The 27,452-nt window shown below is 38.1% G+C and overlaps 1 protein-coding gene across 1 annotated transcript; it reads right to left on the bottom strand.

Annotated features, from left to right (window-relative positions):
• Positions 1–1,194: 1,194 nt before the first annotated feature.
• ATG2 (autophagy 2) lies at positions 1,195–24,722 on the bottom strand. The gene is made up of 14 exons (XM_077368893.1): positions 24,358–24,722; positions 18,533–19,578; positions 16,422–16,570; positions 15,088–15,362; positions 11,684–14,977; positions 11,405–11,517; positions 8,781–8,985; positions 7,802–7,915; positions 6,851–7,091; positions 2,902–3,104; positions 2,298–2,494; positions 2,087–2,161; positions 1,879–1,954; positions 1,195–1,506 (listed from the first exon to the last, which is right to left on the bottom strand). Coding segments are annotated over exons 1-13 (6,117 nt in total). The 5' UTR covers positions 24,562–24,722; the 3' UTR covers positions 1,195–1,506; positions 1,879–1,953.
• Between the last annotated feature and the right edge of the window lie 2,730 nt (positions 24,723–27,452).

The following is a 27,452-nucleotide window of genomic DNA, read 5'->3' as shown; positions in this document are numbered from 1 at the left end:
TCAAAGGCTGTGAAAATATTATTTTCATTTTCTTTCTAAGGGGCATGAATGTTATGCCACTCAAGATCCATCTCTAACAATAATTCAAAGGCAACCTCGGGAACCCTAAAAGGCCTGAGAGGCAATACAGAAAGCCAGAAACAAAGACAGAGGAGGCAGAGCATAACCCTGTAGGGACCCACTTTTGTCCTCTTGTGTACTTCTTCACAAGTGGAGCACTACGGCCAAATTTGTTGGGATTTTGCGTTCTGCAACTACTGTCAGAGTGAAAAGAGATGCGAGTAGTGTTTGGAATACCAAAGTTTTCAAATCCCCAATTGATGTGATTTGGGTTTTGTCATTTGATGGGTCCCCCAATGGATCGGAATGTGACCTTTTGCACAAGTATGTATTGATCCGATAATATTAACCGTTAGATTAAAAGATCATTTTCCAATTGAAATTGAACATTGTGTGTAGGTGATTGGATGAGTAGGATTCTCTGATTAATAGTGATTTTGGGATCATACCCATCTCTCAGGTGGGGGTCATGAATGTCCATCCAATCACAACATGCCACATGTACCGGTGTAAGAACTCTCTCACCTACGACATAAGACTTGGAGGAGGTTTACACTTGTGTGCTGTTGTTGATTTTGAGGGGTCGAGAGAAATTGTGAATGAGAATCATAGTTTTAAATTTTGGCCGAAATTTCGGTTTCGGTCTGAAACGTTTTTTTGTACAGAATTTCATCCGAAATTTTAAGATTTCCACTGAAGTTTTAAAAACTACCGAATTTTTTACCAAATTTTACATTATTCCGGCCGCAGTGGCCAAAACCGACATTCGAAACCTTGAGGATAATTCATGAGAGGTGGAGCATGCAGATGAAGGTGGAGGAAGGAAAGGGTAGAACAGCAATCGATCAGTAGAAATATTTATATAATCCATGATAAAAGAACAGGTTCTATTCCAGTTGTTTCCTTCTCTCCACTGAAGGTGATTCGTATTTGAAGCTAATATTAAAATTTGCAGGATTATTAGGGAAGATGGAGATGCTTTGAATATGTGGCATGAAATGAGTGTCGTCATCTGTGGAAATTTTTTTAATGAGTTAAGGTAATTAATCTAGACAGAACAGTAATAAGAAATAAGGAACATATAGATGTAAATATAACTAATAAAAGACTAAGAAAAACTATTGAAACTGAAAGTTGCTGCAAATAGATTCTGTCTACCTTAACTTATAAATGTGGTCTGAGATCACATATCGCCCCATGGTTTCAATTATAAGAAATTTCTTCAAAATGAACACCAAATGCAAACATTACAATTGAACTGGGAAAGAATGATAAAGGGGCATATGATATTTACATATGTTATATGAGCTAGTCGCAAAATTTAAGCGACAAGGCACGTGGGACCAAACTGTAAGACTCTAGACTCAAACATTTTCTATTTACACTTTGTATAGACATACCATCTTATTTCTGATGTGTAAAGAATCTGATCAAAAAACTGTACACCTGTATCCAAAAAATAAACCCTTGTTAGACACTGCAATGCCATACACAGAGATAAGTCTTATGTTAGAAGCATGGTTTAAAATTTTGTACCGAAATTTCGGTTTTCGGTGGGGACCGAAACCGGTATTTGGCGAAATTAGAAATTTCGCCATTTACCAAATTTCGGTAATTTCAGTCCGAAATTTCGAGAAAATTACTTTTTTATTTTTTAAAAAAAAAGGGTTACAAAATTTCGGTCCGAAATTTCGGAATTTGTCTCCGGAATTTCGACCAAAATTTCAGAATTTCGGTCGAAATTTCGGTTTTAGGGAAGACCGAAACCGGTACCGAAATCGAAATTTTAAACCTTGGTTAGAAGAAGTTCCAACTTACATGATACAGGCTGTTGTTACATAGCATTCACAAAGTCACAAGGAAAAGTTCAATAATTCCTTGTAATTTGAGTCCTCTGCATCACATGGAAAACCATAAAAAATACCGAACTTCTAAGGTGAAAAAGGAGCAAGCAGAAGGTATGAATCATCAAAACTCCAATAATGGAATGTATGGTGGTTAATTCTACTAAATTTAGTGTCCAAACCATTTTCTGCGATCCCGAGGTTTAGTGGGGCCCGAATATTTCTCTATCGATTCTTTCTTAAGTTCAGGATTTAAGCTGCAGCCAAGTTCAACTAAGTTAGCAAGGAATCCTTGTTTCTAAACAATGTGGATTAATGATGAAAGGAAAAAGAAGCCAAAAAAAACTGATGAAAGGAAAAGCTTCTGAAGAGGAGGTTGAGCTAGAAGTGGACCTGTTTCTCACTCCGAGAAGGGCACAGTGTGCGGCCCGTGCGGTAGCAGAGGCGGGTGCAATAGCAGCTGCGGGGGCCGAGCGGACAGCACTTAGCAGTGCTGAAGCTGCACCGGCCCCACGCTGATATGTCTTGAGGGGATTCCCAACTAGGGCATTAGCTGCCTTCCCAAGACCATCGCTGAGACTTTCATAAGCCTGTCAACCAGAATAAAGAGACACAAAATACGTGTCTTAAATGCTCTACAAGCACATATGGAACACTATAAAAGGCTAAAACTATTATGACCAGCTGTCAAAGGTTATTACAATTAACAAAAAAGCTCTCAGCAGCCAATTAAAGTGTGTAAAGACGAGGTGAGTTTGCCCCGTTATCAAAACATGGTTGTGTGCATATCAGTAGCCTAAAACTATTATGACCATTACTTGCATATATGGTTATATGAAAATGAGATTATATGCATGCAAAATCATATGCAAATATTTTTTAGCAGGCATCCAAAGAGTCCTTGAGTAAATTGAATTGTTTTCATAGCCATTTTGAAGCACTATCATCTATCGAAAACATTTGTAACTTCAAAATGTTGAAAAAATAAAATGAATACCTGTTGGATCCCTTGTTGGGCATCTTTAGGCTGATTAGATCGTACACTTCTCTCTGGTCTGCCTCTCACGGGCATTGGAACAGAGGGTGGAATGCTTGTAAGAATATATTCTGTTTGAAGTAGGATGTCATGAGCTCCAGCTGCCAAATGCACCCCCAGCCCAACAGCTTCAAGTGAAATACTTCTAAGAAATGCAATTGCCCCTGGTAAAACAATAACCATATGAGTAGCACATAGTTGTAGGCCTTCACTTTATAGTCCAGATCCATGTCCAAAAGAATATAACCAAGGCAAATGGCATAACAGAAATGAGATGAAGAAATGGAACAAACATACTTGGAATTAAAATTCAATTCTTCACCTCAAGATAGGGAGTTAGATCAGCTGTTTCTCTAGTAATAATATATCCACAAATGTCTAGGTTAATGAAATGACAATCTGATCCACAGTTCCCACAAGATCTAAAGACATGAACAAGTGGTTTATTCCTAAACCACAAACAGGTCTGGTTTTAAAAACTCCCCTAGCTAAAATCTTCCTATTTTCAAAATCACAAAATCCTAAACAAACTAGAAATCTGGCCTAGAACTATGAAACTAGACCTGAAAAAATGTCAGAAACTGCCCCTAAATAATGGGATTTGGGACATTGGAAAACCAAGAATCTGGATCATGACTTATGTCGAGTAGATATTCATACATTGCAGGACTCTCGAACAAAGCAAAACTATGCCCTCCTAAGAAACAGCCCACGTGCCAGTTGGATCACATTGGAAGGAAGAGTAAGATCATTAGGGATGAAGGTTTACCAAAGGTATTGTATGATTATTATATGAACAACTAAGGTGACAAAATACCTGATGGACATCAAAATCAGCATTAGGAAGAACGGGGGATGGTGATCAACCATGAAACGAAGAGGGGCCTACGGGGATGACCCACTTTATTTTAAAGAAATGTTGAGAGGAGTTAACACGGCGTACAGCTTTAGGCAGGACAAGTCAAGGAGTTGTTGGACTTCAGTCAAGTAGTCTCCTACGACTTGTTATCTTTCAATAAGGAGCCCATTCCACCAAGACCCATGTTAGGATAGTTTCTTTATTTTTCCATTGGGTTTTATTATTTAAGTGAGACGTTATTAAGGGTTAAAGTCATATAGTCCATTGGATCAGTGTGACTTGACAGGATTTGTTACTAGAAGAGGTGTGAGATGTTTGGTCTGTGAGTTGATTGAGTTTAGGTCATGGAGTTTGAATGAGTTTAGATTAAGTGGTGTTGGAGAAGTTTATTTAAGGCCCGGGGCCATAGAAAATCAGAGATTATGAATGAAAGAAAAAAGATTTTTCTGCAAAAGCTTACAAGAATGGGTCTGAAACCTTCTCTAAGATGTGAGGCCTTGAACCTAGGTGTGAGGCCTGGGGTTTTGCTGATGTGACACTAGCATTCCTATTTTTCCTATTTTATTACTGAAGTAATTGTTTAAGTTTGTGTTTCCTCCATTATAGATCATTTTTTGAAACTGATAGCTTTATATATTAAAAGAGAGACCAAGATGGTCAGAGTACATCATAGAAAGGAGAGAACATTAGGTCATCCATTGTGTACCCGAGGCTTTCGGGAATAGTTGTCTGTAGACTAACAGAAGCATCATGGTGTAATTGGGATGTTATATCTACTATTTTAGGGGGCATCTTGTCCCTTGTTAGTTTTTATTAATAAAAGTCAATTTTCAAAATAAAAAGAGAGAGAGAGAGAGAGAGAGAACATTACCATTCAAAAAAAAAGAGAGAGAGAGAGAGAGAGAACATCACATAACAATACAAGAATATGGGATCACGGCGGGAGAGAATCAAATAGAGCTAGAGAATCCTTGGTAACTCCTACTCTAGCTAAACCATCTGCCACCTGATTAGCAGAACGCCGCACATGATGAAACACAACCTCCAATGATTTCACCCAATCAAACATTTTGTCGAACCATCTAACAAATCTTCATGGGGTTTTTTGAGGTCGTTTGAGCCACCGAATAACATTAGATGAACCGCTTTCAATCACTACATTATTAAGACGATTTTCCTTGACTAGCTCCAAACCTTGATGCGTTGCACGCACTTTGGCTTCTGTGGCGTCCGTCGTCCCAATAGGCCTGGCAAAAGTCCAAAGAATCTTGCCGAGGTCATTTCTTAGGACACCCCCAATTCCAGCAGGACCCGGATTTTCCAAACTAGGAACATCAAAGTTGAGCTTTAGAGAGCCCAACAGAGGAGGTTCCCACTGATGAACTATATTCTATTTACTCTCTCCATTGAAACAAATATCTCTTCACCTTTCCCACATATCATAAGCTGACACAAATTTGAATAGAGGGAGAGATTTTGTCCATGATATTGATAGAGCTATCACTTTAACATATAAATATGATGTGCTCTTAGCTTTGCCTTTGAAAATTCTTGCATTTCTTTCCTTTCATATCACCCACAAAGTAGCTAGGAAGGAGATATTCCACTACCTCTTTCTTTTCATGGGTTAACCGACCAACCCACAAATAGATCTAGGAGAGATTCTGGAAATACCCAAGAGATGCCATACCTGCTTAACAATTTACTCCAAATTTTTCTCGCAAACTTGCAGTGAAAAAATAAATGATTAACCGATTCCCCCGCCTCAATACATAGAGAGCAATGGTCAATAATAAAAAACTTTCTCTTTCTAAGAAAGTCCATTGTCTGAATTCTATCTCTTAATGCCGCCCATCCAAGTGTGCAAACTCTGGGAGGAGCCTAGATAGTCCACACTCTAGCTTACCTTGGAAGACACCGGGTTAGTCACTAGATGATGGTAGAATGACTTAACGGAGAAATCACCTGATGTATTCCAGATCCAAAATCTTTTGTCTTCCCCAGTAAAGATCATATTATCTTCTCTATTAATTTGATCCTGTCGTTCCAGTTTATCAGATCTGAACCCTGATTTGGTCTATTCTATCACTTTATTCTTAAATCTAGTCATAGGAAGATATAAATTTTCCCTTTTTAGTTTTCTTTTCTTTTGGGTTCTGCATCACTACCAAATAATGGGGCAGACCTGAGCCATTAAAGTGCGTGTCAACTAACATTGTAGAAAGATGTTCCATGCAAAAAGTGAAAGATTAATACATACACTTTCAATGACACGAGAACATGGAATTGAAGCAATTTAACTCCACTATTCTAGGTGCAGTGTTGGGGTGGCCCACTTTACTGATGGGAACACCCAATACTATGGCTCAAACTTCTTCCCTAATTTTGTTTATCTTCTATAAGAAAATGGAAACTTTATTTTGTTCTATTTTAACTCGTTGCTTACTAATATTCTGTACTATATGTAAAACAGGCTTCCAGTGTAAAAGTCCTAAACATTCATATATATACATATTCGTATATATAGGCTTCTGATTTTAACACTGCCATGCTTTAATAGTAACACAAACACAGCTTGTCTTTTCTTTTTTTTAATTGGCTTCTGAGAGCTTTTTGTGAACTGTAATAACCTTTGACAGCAGTTTAAATAATAAAAGACAAGATGAGTTAGTGACTTAGTGCAGTTATCAAAGCAAGGCAGTGCCAATATCAGTAGCCTATATATAGCATAATTTTAATAAAGCTACTGATATTTGCACTACCATGTTCTGATAATGAGACAAACTCACATTGTCTTTTCCTATTAATTGGCTGCTGAGAGCTTTTGGGCAATTGTAATAGCTTTGACAGCTGCTTAATAATAATAGAAAATGTTAGTTTCTCTCATTATCAGGACATGGCAGTACAAATATCAGTAGCCTTTTAATAAAGATATGCATATTCATTAAATAATATTTTTCAGGTAAAAAAAAAATGTCCAAAGAAAACTAAGCTAATAAACCAAAATTTTAAATTAGACATTCAAAGAATGGCCGAATAGGAGCTATGTACCTCGTTGCATCCCCTTGAGCAACCTGCGATCTTTCCTGTAGTTCTTAACTGGTAATGACACAAGTTTGGCAGCACCAGAACCAACGGCAAACAATGACCGAATAGGAGCAAGCCCTTTCAACAATTTATGAACCTGATTATGTGAAATATCTTCCAACCACTCCCCTATTATTGTCTGACAGACGCTGCTCCAGCCATAAACACCAACTGCATGAACATGCTTGAGCTGTAGCTCAATTCCCTGCATTGAATTGTCACATACCATCAGAAATCTCGGTTCCCCTGATCAACCAAGCAAGTACCTAGTAATATCCATATACAAATATGCACAAGCTAAGAAAGGATGTATGTTCGCTGCACCAAAACATTGTGTAACAAAATACTCAACCCCAAAACACAAAAGACAGGCAAGGGGTCACAAACATATTTTCATCATATCAAATTACCATAATACGAAATAGGGGACTGAAGCAAAGAGCGATTAAGGGGCTTGTCTCAAGTCATAAACAGGATACTCAGCTGATTAAGGAGCAGATTTAAGGATCTATGATAGTTGAGGGTGACTAATTATTTATTTCACTTTTCCTTTTTTTTTTTTAAATGACATCTTTCATTAATATTCAGATTGCATTCGGGACCAGGGCTCCCATCCTGCATTACAAAATATTAAGATGGAAATTATTTTTCACAGTTTTAGTGTTTTGCATTTTGTTGACCAATGAAGCTATCATAAATTTAGCCATGGTTTTAAATTTCAGCCGACACACAGAAATTTCAGGAAAATGCAATCTGAAAAAAAAAATCCAAAATTTACCTTATTTTGTTTTTTTACCGAATTTTGGCCGAAATTTCTTTTTCAGCCACACCCGATACCAAAACCTAAATTTCAAACCTTGAATTTAAAATGATATTAGCATTAGTGGAAGCTGTCGCCACAAATGAGCTGTTTACCTTCCAGGGAACCAAGTTAAGAAGTTCTGCATAGTTGCCTCCTTGTAATGCTGCCAAGTCAATGTGACGGGGGGTATAATCCACCCGTACAACTGCAGGCCAAATGTCACATTTCTGGGACAAAAGTACAAGAATGTCATTCACTAACATTTCACGAAATCCACATTTAAGGAAAATGATTTAGTCACAGAAAGCAGTGCTTGATGTAACAAATTATTCATAACCTAAAAAGAGTAACAAGCACAACGTAGCAGAAGAAATCGATAAGAAAACTTTAAAAAGGTGAATGATGGAAATTAACAAAATCAAATTAATTTTGATAAAGCATAAAATGTGATCCAACTTCCAGCGAAATAACTTATCGCATACAAAAAAATGATAAAATATGATCCCGCAACCATAGTTGTCAACCCATGACGACTCATGAGTCGATTTCTTAATTTTATGACCCGTGACTCGTAAGAGTTTTGACAAGAACAGAAATTTAGATGAAAAAATATAATTTTATATCAAAAGATGAACCATGTAAAAAATATAACCCAATAGCACATAAATAAAGCACTAGGCCAAAAAGATAAATAACTATATGGTAGTAACTTGCATGCACAAAAATAATTAAGTTCTAACTTCCAACTTCAAAGTTTTCAACCATCAAAACAAGAAAGCCCAGGCCCAATGACTCGACTTGACTCGTAAGAGTCTTAGTTTTTCGAGTCGACTCACAGAGACTCGTTTGAGTCACCAGACGACTTGTAAGAGTCTTCAACATAGGCGAGACACCCACGCAACTCGCCTCGAAAGCCCAGCGACTCGACTTGACTCAGGAGTTGACTTATACGACTCGTAAGAGTTTGACAACGATGCCCATAACAGACATCTAACAGTGGCAAAATAAAATACAAAAACTGGTACCGATTTTAAATATTGTAATAAACATAGACCAAAAAAAATAAGACAAACACGGTTTTTAATAACATGCCTGGAAAAACGGAAGCAGTGCCTCCTCCACAATAGTCTGCCCTCCGAAACAGCCACTCTTCTGCATCATTCTTGAACCACCCATATCGTTACAAAGATTTAGAGAGTGATCAGTGGATGAATCCTTGCATGCAAAGAAGCTAATGAGAAAATCAAGTTGGCCTTGATCAAGATGAAGTACCACGGGAAGAAGCGCAAGGCGTAACCTGGGGAAAACCAAAATTCAGCACTTGAACAACATTATTCCTATTTCACTGTCCATGTCAAAAGAGAGAAACCTATGCAGTACACTTAATTTCTTCTTTTTTAGTGATAATAGAAAAATCTATGAATTACATATAAAACTAATGCAAAAGAATCAGAGTAAAAAAAAAGATTGTTTGGTAAAATGCTTTATAATCACAGAGCAACAAAGACATACAATAGGAATGTGGTGGAAGGTCGAAAAGGACCAAAAGTCTCATACACGTGAACTTCCTCTCATTTTGTAAGAGACAACCAAAAAAAATTGTTGGTAAGATGCAATAGCAATCATATGCAAAACTAAAAATCAAGCAAATAGCCATTCTTGCAGGCTTTTGACCATTTTCGTAGATTAATGCATCTATCAACTTCTAATTTTTCTTTAAAAAAAAAAGGAAACGAAGGAACGAAGTCTACACAAGCTTATAAGATGTTGGGTTCCAAAAGTACAACACAGCAATCTGCAGTACTGAAATCAAGTGCAGGGGCTCAACACTTCCCTTATATTTCACATTTACTTCATGTTTTCAACATATATATGATAGTGTCAGTTTTAAGGTGACAAAGTCATCTATATCATATATGATAGGGAAATTGGGGTGTCCAGAGTTTATTTTAAACCTTATAAATGTGAAGTTCTTTTTTCCTCGAATGGGAAGTTCCCTTTAACTATTAAATGCCGTAAATGTAAACTTACCAATATTAAATATCTTATTCATGAAATTTCTTGATAGCTATTAAATAACTTAGAATGTAAATTTCTTTATAGCTATTAAACACCTTAAATTTTTAATCTTAGGCTCTATTTTTACATCATTTAGTCATAAAAACAGGTGTTTTTAACGAATAACATCCGGGCATAGCATGTGCCCTTTTCTTGCAAAGAGAATAACAAGTTGCCCCTCCTCTCTCTAATTATTAGGGTTATAAAAGATGCCCCCGTCCTTTTCAAAAATAAAAGATGCCCCCGTGTCTGCACCAACTTAAAATCGTGCCACATGGATAGAACCTCAATCAGACTTCAGAGGGATTTCCTAGTGTCCATCGCAAAAGGCATTTCGCAGATGGTCTGTTGCATGTGAGTCTTACCCTACTGGCCATTTGATAGTTTGAACCAAGGGAATGGTCTTTTATTATCTTCTTTATCACAAAGAACTTTCAGTTATTGGCAAGTGGTGTAGTGGTTGGAGGATTCCTAGTACCACCGTGGGGGTTATGAAGGCCTTGGTGGTAACACTGCTTCTAGTTGATTGGGGTTGATCATCATCATACGTAATGTTACCAATGCAGGAGAGGACGTGGCTGAGGGTAGACAGCATGTTTCAAGGAGTCTAATCCCCCCCCCGCCCCCGGCACCTAAAAAGAAACTAGTTTTAAATCTACATAGATTACCATCCCCAATAAACATATTCTCCCTTTTTCATTTTAATATATCCTGAAATTTCAAGACCCCCGCATTACCGATGCATCAGGCATAATTTCAACTAGAGTGTTAAAGGTAATACTCGGACAAATTCGTCAAAAGCAACTTCCATGTGCTTCAAGAGAAGTGCTACTAGGCTAAAAATGATAGCATGGAGTATACACTTGGAGAACTTCGCCCCTACTTGATGTTGCTCCCACTAACACATCCTCTTCCACTTTTGGCAATTAAGGTGTAGAATATCCTAAATTTTCAGTATTATTATTATAAATCCAGAAAAGGAAGGGTCTTAAATCCTGAAAGGATACAACAAGATTTCAAAAGCATTTAGAGATTTCTTGCTCGTGTCAAGGGCCTAATGGGGGTGGGGTTCCCCAATGTGATTCTTTACAGACCTTAGCAAAGGAACAACTAAGAGAACTGTAGTCGGCAACACAACTCAACTAAACTACGCCTTTGTCCCAAACTAGTTGGGGTCGGCAAAAAGAAAGGAAAAAGGATTTTTGGATTCAGTAATATATTTTAATAAATTAAAACTTATAATATTTTCTAAAATAGTATGAATATAATGGGTTATACAAAAATAATCTTTAAATTTCATTAAAAGATTTCTACTGAGAAGGGTGGAACTCAAAACCTCTGTTTAGTAATAAGTTATGATATAGGTGATTCAAGAAAAAGAGATATAGAGAGAGAAATCTAAAAGTGTCTTACCCAAATCAACGGAAAATCAAAGTTGGACATCGCTATGGGCAATCTTTGCCAGTTTACAAGAATTTGTGCAACATATATGATTCATTATGGATCAGAATCTCCTTGGAGAACCTCTGATGTCTTAGATCAGATGGGATTTCAGATCTTCTAATTATATTACATTTTGTAGATGATATTATATTACATAAAGTGACAAACAGATGGATCAACTAAAGTCTAAAACAGAAAACAGATTCTGCACTTACCTGTATTCCTCGAGAGGGGTCAGTCGATCTGGCCTGACAGCTTCTAAGTCCAACTTGAATGCTTTTGCACAGGATTCTCTAGGATGATCTTTTGAATGATAATAACCCAACACCTTCAATATAAACCACATGAGCAGCTTATTTCTAAAAAATTGCAATTTATACAGTGAGGATATGATTCAATTTTAAAAGGGAAATGTTATCAGCACAACCATACTTTGATATGGTTGTGCTAATATCATTTCCCTTTAAAAAATCCCAGAAGTTGCGAATCCATACCATTTTCCAAGGAGCACTCATGCTGTTATCATAGAGATGAAAATCCTGAATAGAGAGTGAAAGCTTTGACACATATATTTCTCCATCAGGAAACATGTCATAATGAAGGTTCATGCCAGATAATGTAAGCTCTAGGCAAACTGTCGTGTCCCTCCCACCTGTTTTCATGGTAAGCGGATCATTTTCCCTTGAGTTTGGCCAGTCAGATCCACCATACATTCTCCATCTAACGTTTATGTTCTTAAGAAGTATCCGTCCTTTTGGCTTGCAGGACTCACCATGTAATGTAGAATTGATGGAAGGAAGTGTGTCTTTTTCATGTATATGCTTTCCTGCAGACTTATCATTTATATTTGAAATATGATCTTCCACGATTTTCAAAGAACTCTCCTTGTACCATCCAGCCCTTCCACTTTCAGCATCTGTGTGAACTGCATTCTTGGATTTGCAATTAAAATCCTTTTCATTTAATGAATGGTTGTTTGCAGATAATTGCGACAGGTGAACCAACTCAGAGATGTAATACCCTTCTATGAATTCTGGGAAGCCAGCATTCTGTAGAGATGATGAAGCCTGAACACTTTCCAATCCTAATCCAGAAATTGACCTGTTAAAAGAGACATTTAGAGGGAAAACATCACAAGCTGAAGCGGTACTGATGTTCAAGTTATACCCATCCCCGGTCAGAGTTCCATCAAGTGAAATATGAGGTTGTACTTTGCGCGAATCGGATGAGCCACTCAGATTTCCATTCAAGTAAAAGGCGTCCTCAAGTATCTCGTCCATCAGTCCAACTACCGCAGATCTACTGTCAACATCTCTGTTTAAGGGCTGCCCGTGAATAGCCGGGGAGCCCGGAGAACTGTCGTAGATCTCTGTTGAATTAGTGATACCCTGCTGAACAGTATTCCACCGAGTTTGCAAATGCACAATAGACTCCTCAATATCAGGTGCAAAAAGCTGTTGGAGTTGAGCTAACAAACGAATAAGACCAGCGGTGGTGTCATGGCAGGTATCGAGATTGACATGAGACTCGGAACACTCTAATTCCCATAGCAGGCCATTATCACAATTAGTTTTTAAGATAGCTTCCACGAGTGCCTCTCCAGCAACTTTAACATAGCCACTCCTGCGAAGATAGCCTACGGCATAGGTGGTTCTGTCAGTTTTGAACCCAGGTGATCCACAAAGAAGCAGCCCAACATCCTGTAATCTTATTTTATAGTCACTGGACGCAGCATCTGCCACAGTTTTACTGGAAAAATTCAATAAAGCCGAAGCCAAAAGACATCCAACGTACTGTTCACCAGATTCTCCAATGGGTTTAGATGAACTTTCACAATCAGATTCAAAAAAGCCATCATTGATCTTTATGTGGGGCTCATAACTCAGAGCAATATCAACCAAGTCAAGAAAGAATGATGCTTCACAGGATGCATTATCTTCAAAAATTTCATTCTGCAATTTATCGTCACCTGCTTGTTCATTCTCACAAGGCGGCAAACTAAAAAAGTTGCATATTTCATTAAACCAATCCAAACGACCACCAGGGGCAACTATAGTGCCACATCTGACAGTTACAGATGTGAAACTTTGAACTGACTGTGGGTCCCACATGTGTATGATAACTGTACCAGCAGACCCAGAAGATAGTGCATTGTTACCTTCTCCATCACCACGGCACATTGCAGAGTTCTTACAGGATATTAGAAGAAAATCTTGGGCTGCTCCAGAAACATCATTTATCCCAGTAAGAGAACCCCACAGCTCGCCTTCATCATGGCTTACCCAAACAAAATTGGCGCCTGTAATTCCCCCAATATTTGACACAGTTAGCAGCTCAAACTTCTCAATTGTCAGTCGCAGACTGTCCCATGAGCCTGAGAGTTCCTTCTGCATTGAGCATTTGATATCTATCTCATTTTCCAAGTGAAGGGAAAGATCTACGACATCACATTCCACGAGAACCGATGCCTGAAATGAATTTCCATTACTGGAATAAGCTTGCTCACTCTTAACACTATCATTCAGAGTAGAACTCATACCATCCATGACTTGATTTAGAAGACGATGTAGTAGTCTATATTGAGAAGCGCCAAGATTGATCCTAACAGGTGCGAGATAAATTTGCAAGACTAAGGCAGAGCTCAGGATCATCTCTTGCCTTGCACGACAATTTGTCTCTAAATCTTCAACAGTTGTAACAGAAGCAAATTCATAACCGTTTCCCGTTACTTTGCTTCTACTTGAAACATGTGAACAAGCCAGGCGCCGAGCTTTGCTTGCAATCCAAGGTCCTGTAACGGGACCCGCCTGCCAAAACATCCTAATGCCAGAATAATGATTATTTGTTGCTCTGACAACAGACATAATCTTCTCAGCAGAAAATGTTTGTTTGTTAATGTGGCAGGAATTCTTTCCAGCATCATGGCTACATGTAGAAGTAATTAAGTACACGTTAAGATCTCCAAAGTTCAAATTGATGGAACTGGAAGGAATATCGGAATACCCTTTTGAAGAATTTACAGTCGGAATTGGAAATTTGGCTGCTACTTTGTCCATACTCAAAGATGGAGAGAAATCAAGGCCTACAAACTCATCCCATGGACAGAAGTGTTTAAAGTCCCCATGACTTTCAAAAGGGAAACATAAAATGGTCCTTGCATGGGGAAAGTAAATATTCCCTTGTACACTTGTTTTTGGAGACACGGTCTTAACATAAGTGCATGCACCTGTTTTCACATCTCCATGATATGACAAATCATGCTTCTCATCAGAAACCTCAGCCCTAAACTTTTTGTTGCTTTCAAATGAATTTCCCACTTTCTTATAGAAATCCAACAGTGCATTTATCAATTGAAAGTTCACCCATAAAATAAATGGCGGAAGCTTGACGGAAAAAGACGTTGATGCCCTTGACATGTTATCTGAAGAAATGGAACTGACAGCAACTTGGCAGCCACAATCACCCAGAGTCTGTAAAAGTTTTACCTTGACAATTTCACCCCTACAGATAGTTTTATGGCCGATTCCTGGTACATTACCATCCGGGGACTCCATATTACCACACACATTTATGGTTTCTTTTGATTTAGGGTCTGGGGCATAAAAAGGCAATGGAGGCAGAGCAGCTTGGACTTCAGCCTGCAAACGTTGGAACAAAATCATCTGGCAAAAAATATTTTTCTCACGGTCTGAGCAGCCAAAATCCACAGCCTTGCTCCCATAATCAAAGCAGTCATCAACTTCAATGTGCTTTATCATTGCATCAAACTCCATTTTTTGAGGAGATATCTGTTGACTTTGTCAGAAGTCTAAAATTACTCTAAGAACCAATCAGGAAAATAAAAAAATTGCTCCAACTAAATATAGAAATACAAAAAATCAGTGAACACAATTATTACCTGTAAAGTAAGAAGTAGATCTCGACATTTTGCTTCTAGATAATGATCGCCAATTAGGGTACTAGGCATAGCAGAGTCAGCACTGAACCCATTCAATGAGGGCATTACCACATTTCCACTTGAGCAACTCTTATTTTTAATTTCATTTAAGTCTCCAAAACTTCCATGACCACTCGTCAGATCACTTGACAGATTCTGGTCTACATCATGGAAAGAAAGGATAACAGAAATCCCAACAATAGTAACCTTTAGGTTTGTTTCAACATGCTGTTGTTCTGCACAAGAAAAACCGCTAGAATTAAAACCTACCATAGCATAAATCATGAAAAACATTCAAAAAAATCGTGGAAAGGTGGTAAATGTATCCAAATCCATTAAAGTTTTCAAACAAAAATATCAAGGTGGATATTAGATTATAGGTTTAACCTAGTCAATTAGCAAGCAATGATGGATTTCAGTTTAATCTAGTCAATTAGAAAGCAACGATGGATTTCAGCTCAATGAAAATAGGTTCTATACCTTTCAGATTAAATGTTACACAATCTACATTTGCTAAAAAATCCACTTTTTCTTTTTTACTCAGCAAAATAAAAATAGAATTGATTAACACACACACATGCATGCAAGGTTTCAACTTTCAAGTTTTGATTTCGGTTCCTGTATACGTTTCTGCCGTGACGAAATGGAAACATGATGGTTTTGGATGGAAATTTCGGTGAAAATCCAATAAAATCACAAAAAACTTATGGAAACATATGTAAATGATGGACATTTTAGATGAAACTTCATGAACTGCTAGAATAAGTACAAATAGACACTAAAAAGCTATAAGTAAAAAACCGCCCATAATGGTTTAAAAATATTGAGTACCTAGTGACATGCACTGTTGTGCATGCCCGATTATTCAATACATACCACTTCACATGTAATTCACACACATACGTGTGTGTGTACAAATATGCTAGTGACCAATAATACACACTTTACATGTCTCTCTCTCTCTCTCCCCGCCCCCCAATAATACACACTTCACATGTAACTCTCTCTCTACCAATAATTGTGGGAGCTGGTTTTTTCAAAATTGGGTGTCTACAATAATACACACTTCACACGTAACTCTCTCTCTCTCTCTCTCTCTCTCTCTCTCTCTCTCTCTCTCTCTCTCTCTCTCTCTCTCTCTCTCTCTCTCTCTCTCTCGCGCGCGCGCGCGCATATCAAGAGCTATTGCTTGAAGTGATCAAAACTGTATAAATAGACAAGCATGTGATATTGACATCATAAGACAAACAAAATTTGATCTCCTATAGAAAGAAAATTGGCACTAAAGAACTTACCAGAGGGAATATGCACAGATCCAGAAGCAAGACTGGATGCAGCCGTTATTGCACTAAAAACAGAACAAGTCCAGTTCCATATACCACTATTTCCTAAAGCTGCTTGGGAGTTTCTCATTCCATCAAAGCATTCGAAAAATTGATCTATGCTGCAAAAGAAGCAATGGCACAATATCTTGTACATATTAGCAGCATTTAAAGGTCCAGTAAAATAATCAACCATATTGAAATATGAAACATAGGCACTCTTTTTTTATATAACAAAAATGTTGAAACATAGGCACTCCTATGTCCCTTTTTTTTTTGAAATGGCACTCCTACGTACCGTTTAAAAATAAAAACTTTCTTTGAATTACATAGGTAATGTATTCCACATCAATCAATATGTTAGTAAAGGAACACCAAATTCCTTGTCACATAAATTTAATAGATTGTAGAATCGAGCAATGCACATGCATGTATATATGGGACGGTTCAACTGGTGGAACATCATGAGGCTACCCACGCGGTCCCATGCTAAAAGGAGACCGCATCCTGATTATCATGGGTCCCACATGGTGTGTGTGTGTGTGTGTGTGTGTGTTGTGGGGGGGGGGGGGGGGGGGGGGGGGGGGGGGGAGCATTCAACTGGTGGAGCATCATGGGACTACCCATCTGTTCCCGTGCCAAAAGGACATTGCATCCGTAAGATTAAGGATGGAAGAAATCAACACTTTAGCTTCTCTTGGGGAACCTTAGACAGGGCCTAATAGATCAAGGGGCTAGGAAAATTCAATCAATATGGGCCAACGGCAATGAATTTGGGTCTTTTGTTCAATGGTCGGATGAACAGATCCGAACAAGTCAATGTGGCACATGTGGGACCCGAAAATGGGCACCAGACGAAATGAAACTCGGCAAACAATAGCACAGGTATTTGTCTTGGATCTGGTAAGGTTGATGGTAAGATGGGACCAATATCGGGTTGAAATGGCAATTGGTAAACAGTTCTTATAAGGCTGGTCCAAAAAGTATGCAATTCTAAAAAGGAAGCATTTTTTTGGTACAAAAAGCTGGTTCCCATAATATCAGGATAGGTTCCAATCGTAATCCAACAAATGCTATAATTTTAAAAAATGGGATTAGAGGATTTGAATTTCAAGGAACTTAAACCAGCATGTGACCCTCATGGTCCTGGTCCATGCCAAAAGAGCATCCCGTTTGTAGGATTAAGGCCTGCTGAAATGTTAATTTCAGCTTCTCTTGGAGGAACCTTAAATGAGACCTAATAGATCAGATAGAATCACCCCATCGAAATAGGATCAACAGCAATGAATGGAATTTGTGTTTGACGGCCCGATGAACGGACCAGGACATGTCAGCGTGGCACATCTGGGGCCCAAAAGTGATAAACACGAAAGAATCCTAACGTTCAACATCTTTTTAGAACCTTTCCAAATTAGGTCAGATGAAAGAAACTCGGCAGACGATAATATATGTATCTGTACTGGCTCTGGTAAGGTTAATGGTAGGTTTGAACCAAACTGGGGTTGAGATAACAATTGGTAAACAGTTGGTACGAGACCTGTCCTAAAAGTACATAATTCCGGAAAGGACGAATTGTTTTCCAGTACAAAAGGCAGGTTTCCATGACATCAGGATGGGTTCAAATTGTAACCTAACACATGCAATAATTTTAAATAGATAGGATTAGAGGATTTGAATTGCACTTTGCAAGAGCATAAACCAGAATGTGACCCTCATTGTCCAGTACAGGCAGCAGCAAAAAGGGGTGAATGTCACAACCAAGGATTAAAATTTCGGCTTCGTCCAAGCACAAAATTCCAGCTGGAATTCGGGGAGGGGGGAGGAGGGGGGATGAATTACATTTTTAATACGAAATTTTGGATGAAATTACCAAAATTTCAGTAATTTAGGCCGAAATTTCGAAAAATAAGTAAAATTCTAAAAAAAAAAAAAAAAAAAAAACATTTTTCGGCCAAAATTTGGGCAAAATTCGAAATTTCAGCCAAAATTTCGGGGTTTCGGCGTAAATTTAAAACCGTGGTTACAGCACAGCTGTGGTAGAAACTGCAGTATTTCATAAAGTAAACATAAAGTGAAAAACAAACCTGGCCCCATAGTCTGAGTCACCTTCACCTGTATCTTTCTGGTTTTTGTTGATGGACATTGGGACCCAGTCAAGGATCAAATGTGCCTGTGGTAGTAAACCATCTGTTAAGGTTTCTTGACTCATTAGAGAACATAATCCAGCTGATTTTTTTTCACTGACTGTTGCCACTCTGTCTACCGCAGACCCAAGTGTAGAAGAATGGTAGCGTGACGAAGAGTCAAGGTAAAGAGATTCTACAGCCTTGCAATTCACATTGCTACTAGCATCCATGCCCACATTTTTTAGGCATTCCCATAAAGATATTATCCAATTTATGGTGCCGGGCTGAAGTCTTAACAACATAGGCTCAATACAAATGTCTGCATCCACTTTGCGAATGTCTAAAGAACCATTTTTCCAAGGTATACTTAATTTCAGTGTCCCCGAGAATCCACCAATTTCCCCTGTCAAAATTGGTGTCATACTACCTGAAAGTGGCAAGTGATTATCAACATCTTCCATTTCAAGAAACTCAACTATTGCTCCTTGAAACTTTACAAAGTTTGTTAATCTGCTCATCCCTAGAAAGCTATCAAGTCTTGAATCAGAAATTGTGCTAGCGTCTTCAGAAAAACATGTTCCATATTCTGTTTCTGAAATACGAAAGACCAGGGTTCTTTGAGACTCTGGTCTCTTCTCATCCTTTTCCAAAAGGGGATCAAACGCAACAATTAGATTTTTTACTTTTACATGGAAGCTTGTAAGCAACCATTTTACCATCTTGGCAATTGTCTTAACTCCTTCATGGACATCCAGATGAAGAGATTCAGCACTCTCATGGGTCTTTTCGAAATCCAGTTTTTCTAAAGTACTGCTCAAATGTTGTTTGCCATCTTCACTCGACGTACATTTATCAATGTCTACTGGTAAATTGCTATTCGTGCGAGGACCAAGCACAAGCTCAAGTTCCTCCACTTCGATTTGACAATTTTTCACTTTCCAAGGAATTCGAACGAGTAGGGAGCCAATAGATCCTTCTTTTACAATGACTGGCGCCACACCCAACTGGAAAATAGAGTAGCAGGCATAAGCTTTTCAGTTTAAAATTTGTGAATGTAAATGATTGAGCCATAAGCCCTAGAATCTAATGCAATATGATGCTCTATATCAATATTCACCCTCAAACAAGATAGTAAGGCACATACTAGACCAATAGCAAAAAGAAGTATGCCAGTTTACTTCTTAAAAAGGGGAAATGAACATGGAAGATTTGGTCTTTAGATTTCTGAGCTCTACAGACAAGTTGATGTAAATTTTCTAGAAAGAAAATAAAAATTTTTAAAAAAAATTTAAAGCAAAAAATAGAAAAAAATAAAAGAAAATAACATGAAATATTACTTCATTTTCCAATTATTTGTTCACCTAAAATAGGGCAGGGAGTAATGGTCAGAGTTCCTTACATGAGATCAAAACCATAGATGAAGAAAATTGTATAGATTTACATTAGAAGTTCCAATACAAATATTGATGTTTCCTGTCTTTTTTCTACATATCTAATGCAAAAAGAACTCTTACGTGACAGGAAAAAAATGCAAAAAAAAAAGAAGTAAATGCCAAACCAAAAAAAAAAAAAAAAAAAACCCTCTATGCAATACCTAGCAGCATAATCCTTAAATCTGTTCCTTTGCAGAACCTTTGTGCAGCACAACTCTTATGCAAATGAGGAAAAAAAGAAAGAAAAAGAGGCAGAATCCCTTCTTTTTTTTTTGAATGGCAGGCAGAATCCAAATAGTGCACACCCAAACTATCAATGTGCAAAGGCTTAACATTTAATCTCTTCAAATGTACATCCCAAAACCTGCACAAAGCCTCAAAACCTGGTCACCAAAAATATTTTCCTGCACAAATCAAAATGGGAAAATTTTCAAAAAAAACACAATCCTAAATCCCTCAAACACAAAAGTTCACATCCCAAACCATCAAGATATCAAGCCTCACTCCATGCATGGGTGTATGCCCGTCTTATGATAACCATACTCCAAACTGAGACACCCAAGTGAATCCGGATCTAAAAGCATATAGAAATACATGCACCCTTCTTTGATTCTAAAATGTAAAATCAATTCCCTTTGTATCCAGTATCCCTGGGATTTTATCTAGCTTTTTCCATTTCTTCTTCTGAAAACATTTGTCCCCAAGTAAGAAAAAGGCCAGTCAGGTTGCCATACTAGAGGGATAAGTCCTTTCAAACTTCTACATACTACAGCCCTCATAAGAGCCTCGAACTTTATACTAACCATGTGTCATATCACTGGGCATATCATCAATATAAACCTGATATTCTGTCACTTATCACGATAAGAATTCAAAATGTAGAACCTAAACCCTACCCTATGCAAACAAAAGAACCTAACTTCTAGTCGAAAGTCCCTCCCGCTAACCCCTTTGAGAATACTGTTTTGTCAGTACCAGCATTTGCAAATCATCATAGGTACTAAAATGGCAGGCATTCGAAAGGAGCCAGCACCTGGGCTTTCAAAGTTGCATAATACAGACCCAACCTTTGAAAAGATGGGACTGAACCCCATCCCACCCAGAGATAAGTCCAGCAGATATGATGATTGCTACAAAAGGCAACCGTCTCAGGGGTGGTAACTCGGGGGTGTTTGTGACTTGATTCACCATCAAGTGCAAGGATCTCATCTAACATATGTATGGATGGCTCCCACTCACCCACCCAATTACAGTGAGTCCCCTTCCATTATCAATGTTAAAGTATAAAAGATAAATAACGCCTTTCTCCAACAGCTTAAGCTTTTGGAGAAGTTGATAAGTTAACATGGTATCAGAGCCAAAGGTCTCGAGTTCAAACACCCCGGATAGCAAAAATCCACATGCGATGGTTGGCCCAAAGTGGGACCACATGTGCCACGTGTTTGCCAACTGGGCCACACGTGCGGGGGAATGTTAAAGTATAAAAGATAAATAACGCCTTTCTCCAACAGCTTAAGCTTTTGGAGAAGTTGGTAAGCTAACAATCAATTTATTGAGGTCCCAGCCCTCTACATTCCTCATGTCATGTAGAAGCACTCTAACCTCAGCCTCATTTGAATCTGTGATTCCAATTGGATCTGAGAAAACCCAATTGATCTAAACCTTTCATCCCTAAGAACACGACCAACCCCAGCTGGCCCTGGGTTGCCTATGCTCAATCCGTCAAAATGAGATTTAGCATACCTTGGCCCGGAGATTCCCAAGATGGATTTTGAACGATCAGCTGCACTCTACTGGCACGTATCTCTCTCCACACCACCTCTATACAGCGTGCGACGAAATGAATTTAAAACTAAGAAGGATCTCGCTATCACCTTTGTGTACAATAAACTCGAGCTTTTTATCAATCCCCTAAAGACTGGCATTTATTTCCTTCAATATCTCTCATAAGGTAGCCAATACCACTACTCTCCATATAATCCTTTCTTTTTCTGGCCAATAGGCCGAGAAACACGCCTCTAGCAGCTCAGGAAACAATAGCGGGAAAACCTAGGTCATCCCAAATCTCCTTAGAATTTGGCTCCAAATCTCGCGCTACCCTCCAATGGATAAAGATGAGAGTCACGGTCTCTCCTGCTTCCGCACATAGGGCGCAATGATCAATAATGTTCATCTCACGATTTCTAAGGTGATGCACTATGAGAATCTTATTAAGGAGGGCAGTCCAACTAAACGCACAAACCCTAGGAGAAGCAGGTATACTCCACACTTTAGCTGATTGCGAGGCTAGAGGGCAAAGTGTAATATGGTGGTAAATTGACTTGATGCTCAAGCGAGCTCCAAATCCAAACCCTTTTAATGTCTCCAGTCTTTCTAATATAGCAGGCCTCCAATATTTCCATTAACCAAGCTACCCTTTCGATCTCCCTCTCAAAAAGTTACATCTAAAATGTATTTTCCACAATATTCTCACATCTACTCGATCAAAGCAGTCATGCACAACCACCTCCTTATCCACAGACACTTCGTATAAATCTCAGAACAGCTCTAATATGGATGTCATGCCACATCATTTGTCATGCCAGAACTTTACCCTATCTCGCTTGGAGACTCTGAATCTGATCCCTTCATTGAATTTATTTTTTTGCCTCAAAAATTTCCACCACAATGCCATATCTGGTTTCCCAATGGAGCAGCACCACTTTATTGCTATTGTTCTCTCGGTAGTTCTAGATTATTTTCCTGTTGGGGTTGCTTAATTTCTTTGTGGCTTTTGGTGAACCTTCCTTTTTTGGTTCTACATTACAAACATATCAATTGCTATTGCCAATTCTTTCTCTGTCAGCAATGGCTAGCTTTCTTTCAATACAAGTTTTTTTCCCTTTTTCCCTTCCCTCTGGTCGATCAAACAGTTCCAATTAATCAACTCTCCACACTTTAAAAAAAAAAATTAATCAACTCTCCACTAAGAAAATGCTAAGACTGGCAAGACATGCAGAAGAGGAAATCCATGAACCATGCACAAACTTGGAATTGCACCTCAACTGTACCTATATGCAGAATTTTATCACTATCCTAGTTGTCTTCTCTACAAAGTCAATTGCCACAACATTGTCCCCACAGCATAATAATATAGTTTCAATAGTCATTTATCATGGGCATCTATGCTTTTGATATGTGCATATAATTATGGTGTTTGTGAGGTAGTAGTAATGTAGTTATCATGTAGTCGTGGGAATGTGTTGTAGGACTGTGGGTGTTAGTTATTGCTTATGTGTCATGTAAGTGGGTTAATAGAGAAGTGATGTGGCAATCCTTTTTGTTTGTATATAAAGACTTGTATCTTAATGAAAATGTAGAGAATTTGCAACCAAAACAGAAAATTATGCTTTAGGAGAGTCACGGTTCCTCTCGAATTGAACCGTTAGAGGTCCGGTTGCCTCAAATCAACCCTTCCGTTTTCTTTTTCTTTGTTATATTCGTATTACGGCCAATTAAGCATGTAACAGTTTTCCAGTTCAAAATTAAAAAAAAAAAAAACACACACACACACACACAGAAGCCTTCATAAAAGGAAAAGGCTACATTTTTAAATTTCCTAAAATTCCCCCAGAATTTCGAACAACTGGAGTCCATAAATGTACATGTCATGTTATGGTGTATATGATGTAGTTACAAAATATTTATTGCAGGATTATGCATTTTAGATTTGTGGGTGTTAGTTACTTAATATGTGTCATGTAAGTGGTTAAATGGATTGGTGATGTGGCACACCTTTGTGTTTGTATTTAACGAGTTATATCTTAATGAAAAGGAATATAATTTGCATCCAACACAGAAACTTATGTTTCAGAACAGTCATGGTTCTTCTCGAATTGAACTGTTAGGAGGTCCAATTGCCTCGAATCAACCCTTACATTCTCTTTTTCTATCTTTTTCTTTGTTTTATTCGTATTACGGCCAATTAGACAAGTAACAGCTTTACGGTTCAAAATTCAAAATTGAAAAAAAAAAAAATAGAAGCTTTCATAAAACGAAAAAAAAAAAAAATTTACATATTAAAATTGAGAAATAATATCAGCACAGCCATACTTTGATATTTTCACAAACCATCTTGTCTTTTAGTATTCAAAGAGCTGTCATAAGATTGTTATATTTCCCAAAAAGCTCAAAAGCAACAGGAGTTCAATAACTACGCAAATTAGACAAAAATCTTCTAATAATCAATTAGCACACGCACAATTCAAAAAGAAAACAAAAAAAGAAGAATTAAGAACCGTGAATTAGACTCTAAAACCCTAGAATTCCCCAAACAGAAGAGAAAAACAAACCGAATTTAGGAATTCATACCTTCTCGTTGAGATAATCGACATTAAGCGCAAGGTCCGAAAGCGTGATCGTGCCATCTCCAAGCTGGACCTCTAGCTGGTTCAGATCGAGATCTCCAAGTATAAATTTCCCCAATTTTTTCTTGAGAAGGAATTTACAGACGTGTTTAATCGACCATCTAAAGAACTTTTCCTCCGCCGATTTGGCGAGGTTCCAAGCGAGCATGGTTCGAGAATTTTTTTTAGGGTTAGGGTTATAACTCCTTTCTTCTTGTAGGGAATTAGGGTTTTAGGGATTTCTTCGTCTCGCTCCCATCGAAGAGAGAGAGAGAAGAGAATGAGGGTTTGGGCAAAGTGGTGAAAAAAAGATGACGATGGAAAAGAGAATAATAAATAAAGCGATAAATTTAGCCTCTTGTTTTGGTGCCTCCACCCTAATTTTATTTTTAGTGAAACACTTTGATTGGACAAAGACATAAGAAGCAATGAAAGAGTTCGAAAAGAAAAATAGAGAGATATAGGAGGGATTTGCTAAGCAATTTCGCGGACAGTATGGCGTGTGGCAGTTTAAACCCGTATTTTTTTAAAAAAAAATAGGGTATGGCCCACTCGATAGGATGATCCAAACCGTCCATACGTTGGGCCACAACGTAAATAGGTTGTACCCGAGTAAAAAGGAGCGAGAAGGGGAGACGTGTTCGAGCATAGATGCATGGCTAAGACTAGTGAAAAGACGTGTTTACCCTCTTAAGACTGGGGTTGTAATTTGGATCGGACCCAACCCGGACCCGACGGGTTTAACCTGATTTCGGCTTGGGGTTGGCCCTCAGTTGGGTTGGGTTGGGTTGGGTTGGGTTAAGGTTGGCCTTTCCAGCCCGATTTTATTTCGGATTTGGTTATAGTTAAGGTTATGGGTAACCCGACCTGACCCAAACCTAGTCACATCCCCTTAATTCATTTATGATTTTTTTCTAGTTCTTTATCTTATGCCTGGGATGTCTATTCAGCATGGATCGATCATGATGGTCTACAAGATCAACGGTCTTAATTGCACCCGCGTGCATTGTGAGGGAGCCTATAATTGATCGTCGCCGTTGATCTCAACACTAATGGGAGATGTGATAATTTTAACCATGGTATCAATTAAGCAGATCTTCATTGAAGTTCAATGCTACTAGAAATATATTTTCCATTGCTGGAAGATGAGAAGTGTAGCAGACAAGATTTTATAACCATTCCAATTGTGAAATGGGATTAGCTATGTAATTTTGGGGGGAAAGCCACTTGGGGGCTCACTATTGATGGAGAGAACCACTGATTTTGTCTTATCCAATTATTATTATATGGACCCCCTCTCTCTCCCTCTCTCATCTCCCACTAATTAAAAAGTTATCTATTGAATTCATCTTTCCAAAGAGAGAAAAACGTACACGCTACGTTACAAACCAAATTGGATTTTAGTGAGAAGCTGAGAAAATTTATAAGAGCTAAAATAGTAAAACCATAACAGAAATTATATGGTGCAAGGCCTTACAACAATGAGGCCTTCTTTAGAGAGAGATTTTATGTGTATTAGAAAGCCAAAAACAGGAGTTAAAATACATACGGGCTTAGAGATCATCCCTAACTCCGTTTGGTTGCAGGGTTTTTTTTTGTTCCTGGGAGTTATGTGGGAGAGTAAGTTAAATTTTGGTCCCATCCCATGTTTGGTTGCCTTTTAGCATTCAATAGACCTTTTCAAAGGAGAAGCTACGGGTATTTTTTTATTTTTTTTTTAAAGTGAAAGTTAACGTTGCGGCGGCGGCCTTTGGAAGTTACAAGTAGTGGTGATAAGTGCTCTTCAAATTTCAAAGGTGAAGTTATTGCTAAGAATAACCACCACGAGTTGTTTGCTGTAAGAAGATCGCTGCATCATATATATTACGTGGCGGGGATATATGACCCTCCGATTCATTGCAGACATTGAGATTGGACATATTGTACTTATGCACAACCAGCATCGATTCCGCCCACATACATACATTGAGGTGGCTTATCTTGGTCACTGGGGTAGTAGACCCTGAGCACTGGAATGGGTGCGATGAATGGTTCATGCACTGGACAAATCACTTTATTGAATAGCCCACGGACAAAGCTTTGGCTAATGTTATTGTGCTAGATAGGACCTTTGGATATGTCCAAAATACAATTATATTGGCTTCAAGCATCTCTTAAAGGCTGCCCATATTAGCACTGCCGTGTTTAGTAATTGAACAAACTTTCTTTTTAATGGACTTCTGAGAGCTTTTTGGGAACCTTAATAACGTTTGACAGCAGTTTAAATAATAAAAGACAAGCAAATTTAGTGCAGCTATCAAAACATGGTTGTGCCAACATCAATAGCCCTCTTAAAATATACTAACTTTTGGACTGTGGTTCCCACATTGATTGGATCATATGCGACAACGTCTAATCGCTAATTGTAAACCCATATATCATAAACAATTACACACACATCCCTCTCCTAAAAATAACCTGATTTTTCCTCTTCTCCGATCAGAATTAGAGGGTCTTACCATTTCCCTCCAAATTGTTGAAAGAAAAAATTTTCCCAAGAAAAGAATATCTATCCTAGATAGTTTTCTTGTAATCCAAACAGGGCCTTCTGAAAATACTGCAATGAAAATAAATTATAGTAGGACTGCTGTTTGTTTTCTTGAAGGGTAATGATATTTTCACCCCCGGAGTCCGCATTCACATCCCTTATAATGTGAACAGTGGGCCAGTTTAACGCTTTTTGATATCGAATCATGTTAAAAGGCGCACAAATGCGTACTGCGGGGAGTGAAAATATCATTGCCTTTTCTTGAAATAGAGAAAAATTTTGCTTCTGAAGAAAATGTTTTTACAGACATTGGAAATTTTAATTTCCCATAGGCTCTGTTCACTTGTTTTCCTGGGAAAGGAAAAGAAAATGTTTACCGGGTATCTGACGTGGCATTAGCAAAAGAAATCCAGAGAATCTGTGCAGAAAAAAGTTTCCCTAGATTATTCACTTGCTTTGGAAAAGGTTTCCAGGGAAACTGCTTGCCCTTCTTTTTGCACTAGTTTTTCAGGAAAACGAAATCTGTGTGTTTT

This window comes from Tasmannia lanceolata, unplaced genomic scaffold, assembly GCF_043159265.1.
Source record: "Tasmannia lanceolata isolate RefF3 unplaced genomic scaffold, GAP_Taslan_0.1 ptg000025l, whole genome shotgun sequence".
NCBI lineage: Eukaryota > Viridiplantae > Streptophyta > Magnoliopsida > Canellales > Winteraceae > Tasmannia > Tasmannia lanceolata.
Note: the sequence above shows the minus strand (reverse complement) of the source record. Positions and strands in the feature narration are given on the sequence as shown.

What these genes read in the sequence shown, in the direction of transcription:
- ATG2 (XM_077368893.1), bottom strand. Translation starts at nt 24,561, where the DNA reads ATGCTCGCTTGGAACCTCGCCAAATCGGCGGAGGAAAAGTTCTTTAGA. An exon ending in ATCTGTGCATATTCCCTCTG is followed by an intron (nt 15,363 to 16,421) that starts GTAAGTTCTTTA and finishes TTTCTTGTGCAG; the next exon opens with AACAACAGCATGTTGAAACA. An exon ending in TGAGTGCTCCTTGGAAAATG is followed by an intron (nt 11,518 to 11,683) that starts GTATGGATTCGC and finishes TTTATATTGAAG; the next exon opens with GTGTTGGGTTATTATCATTC.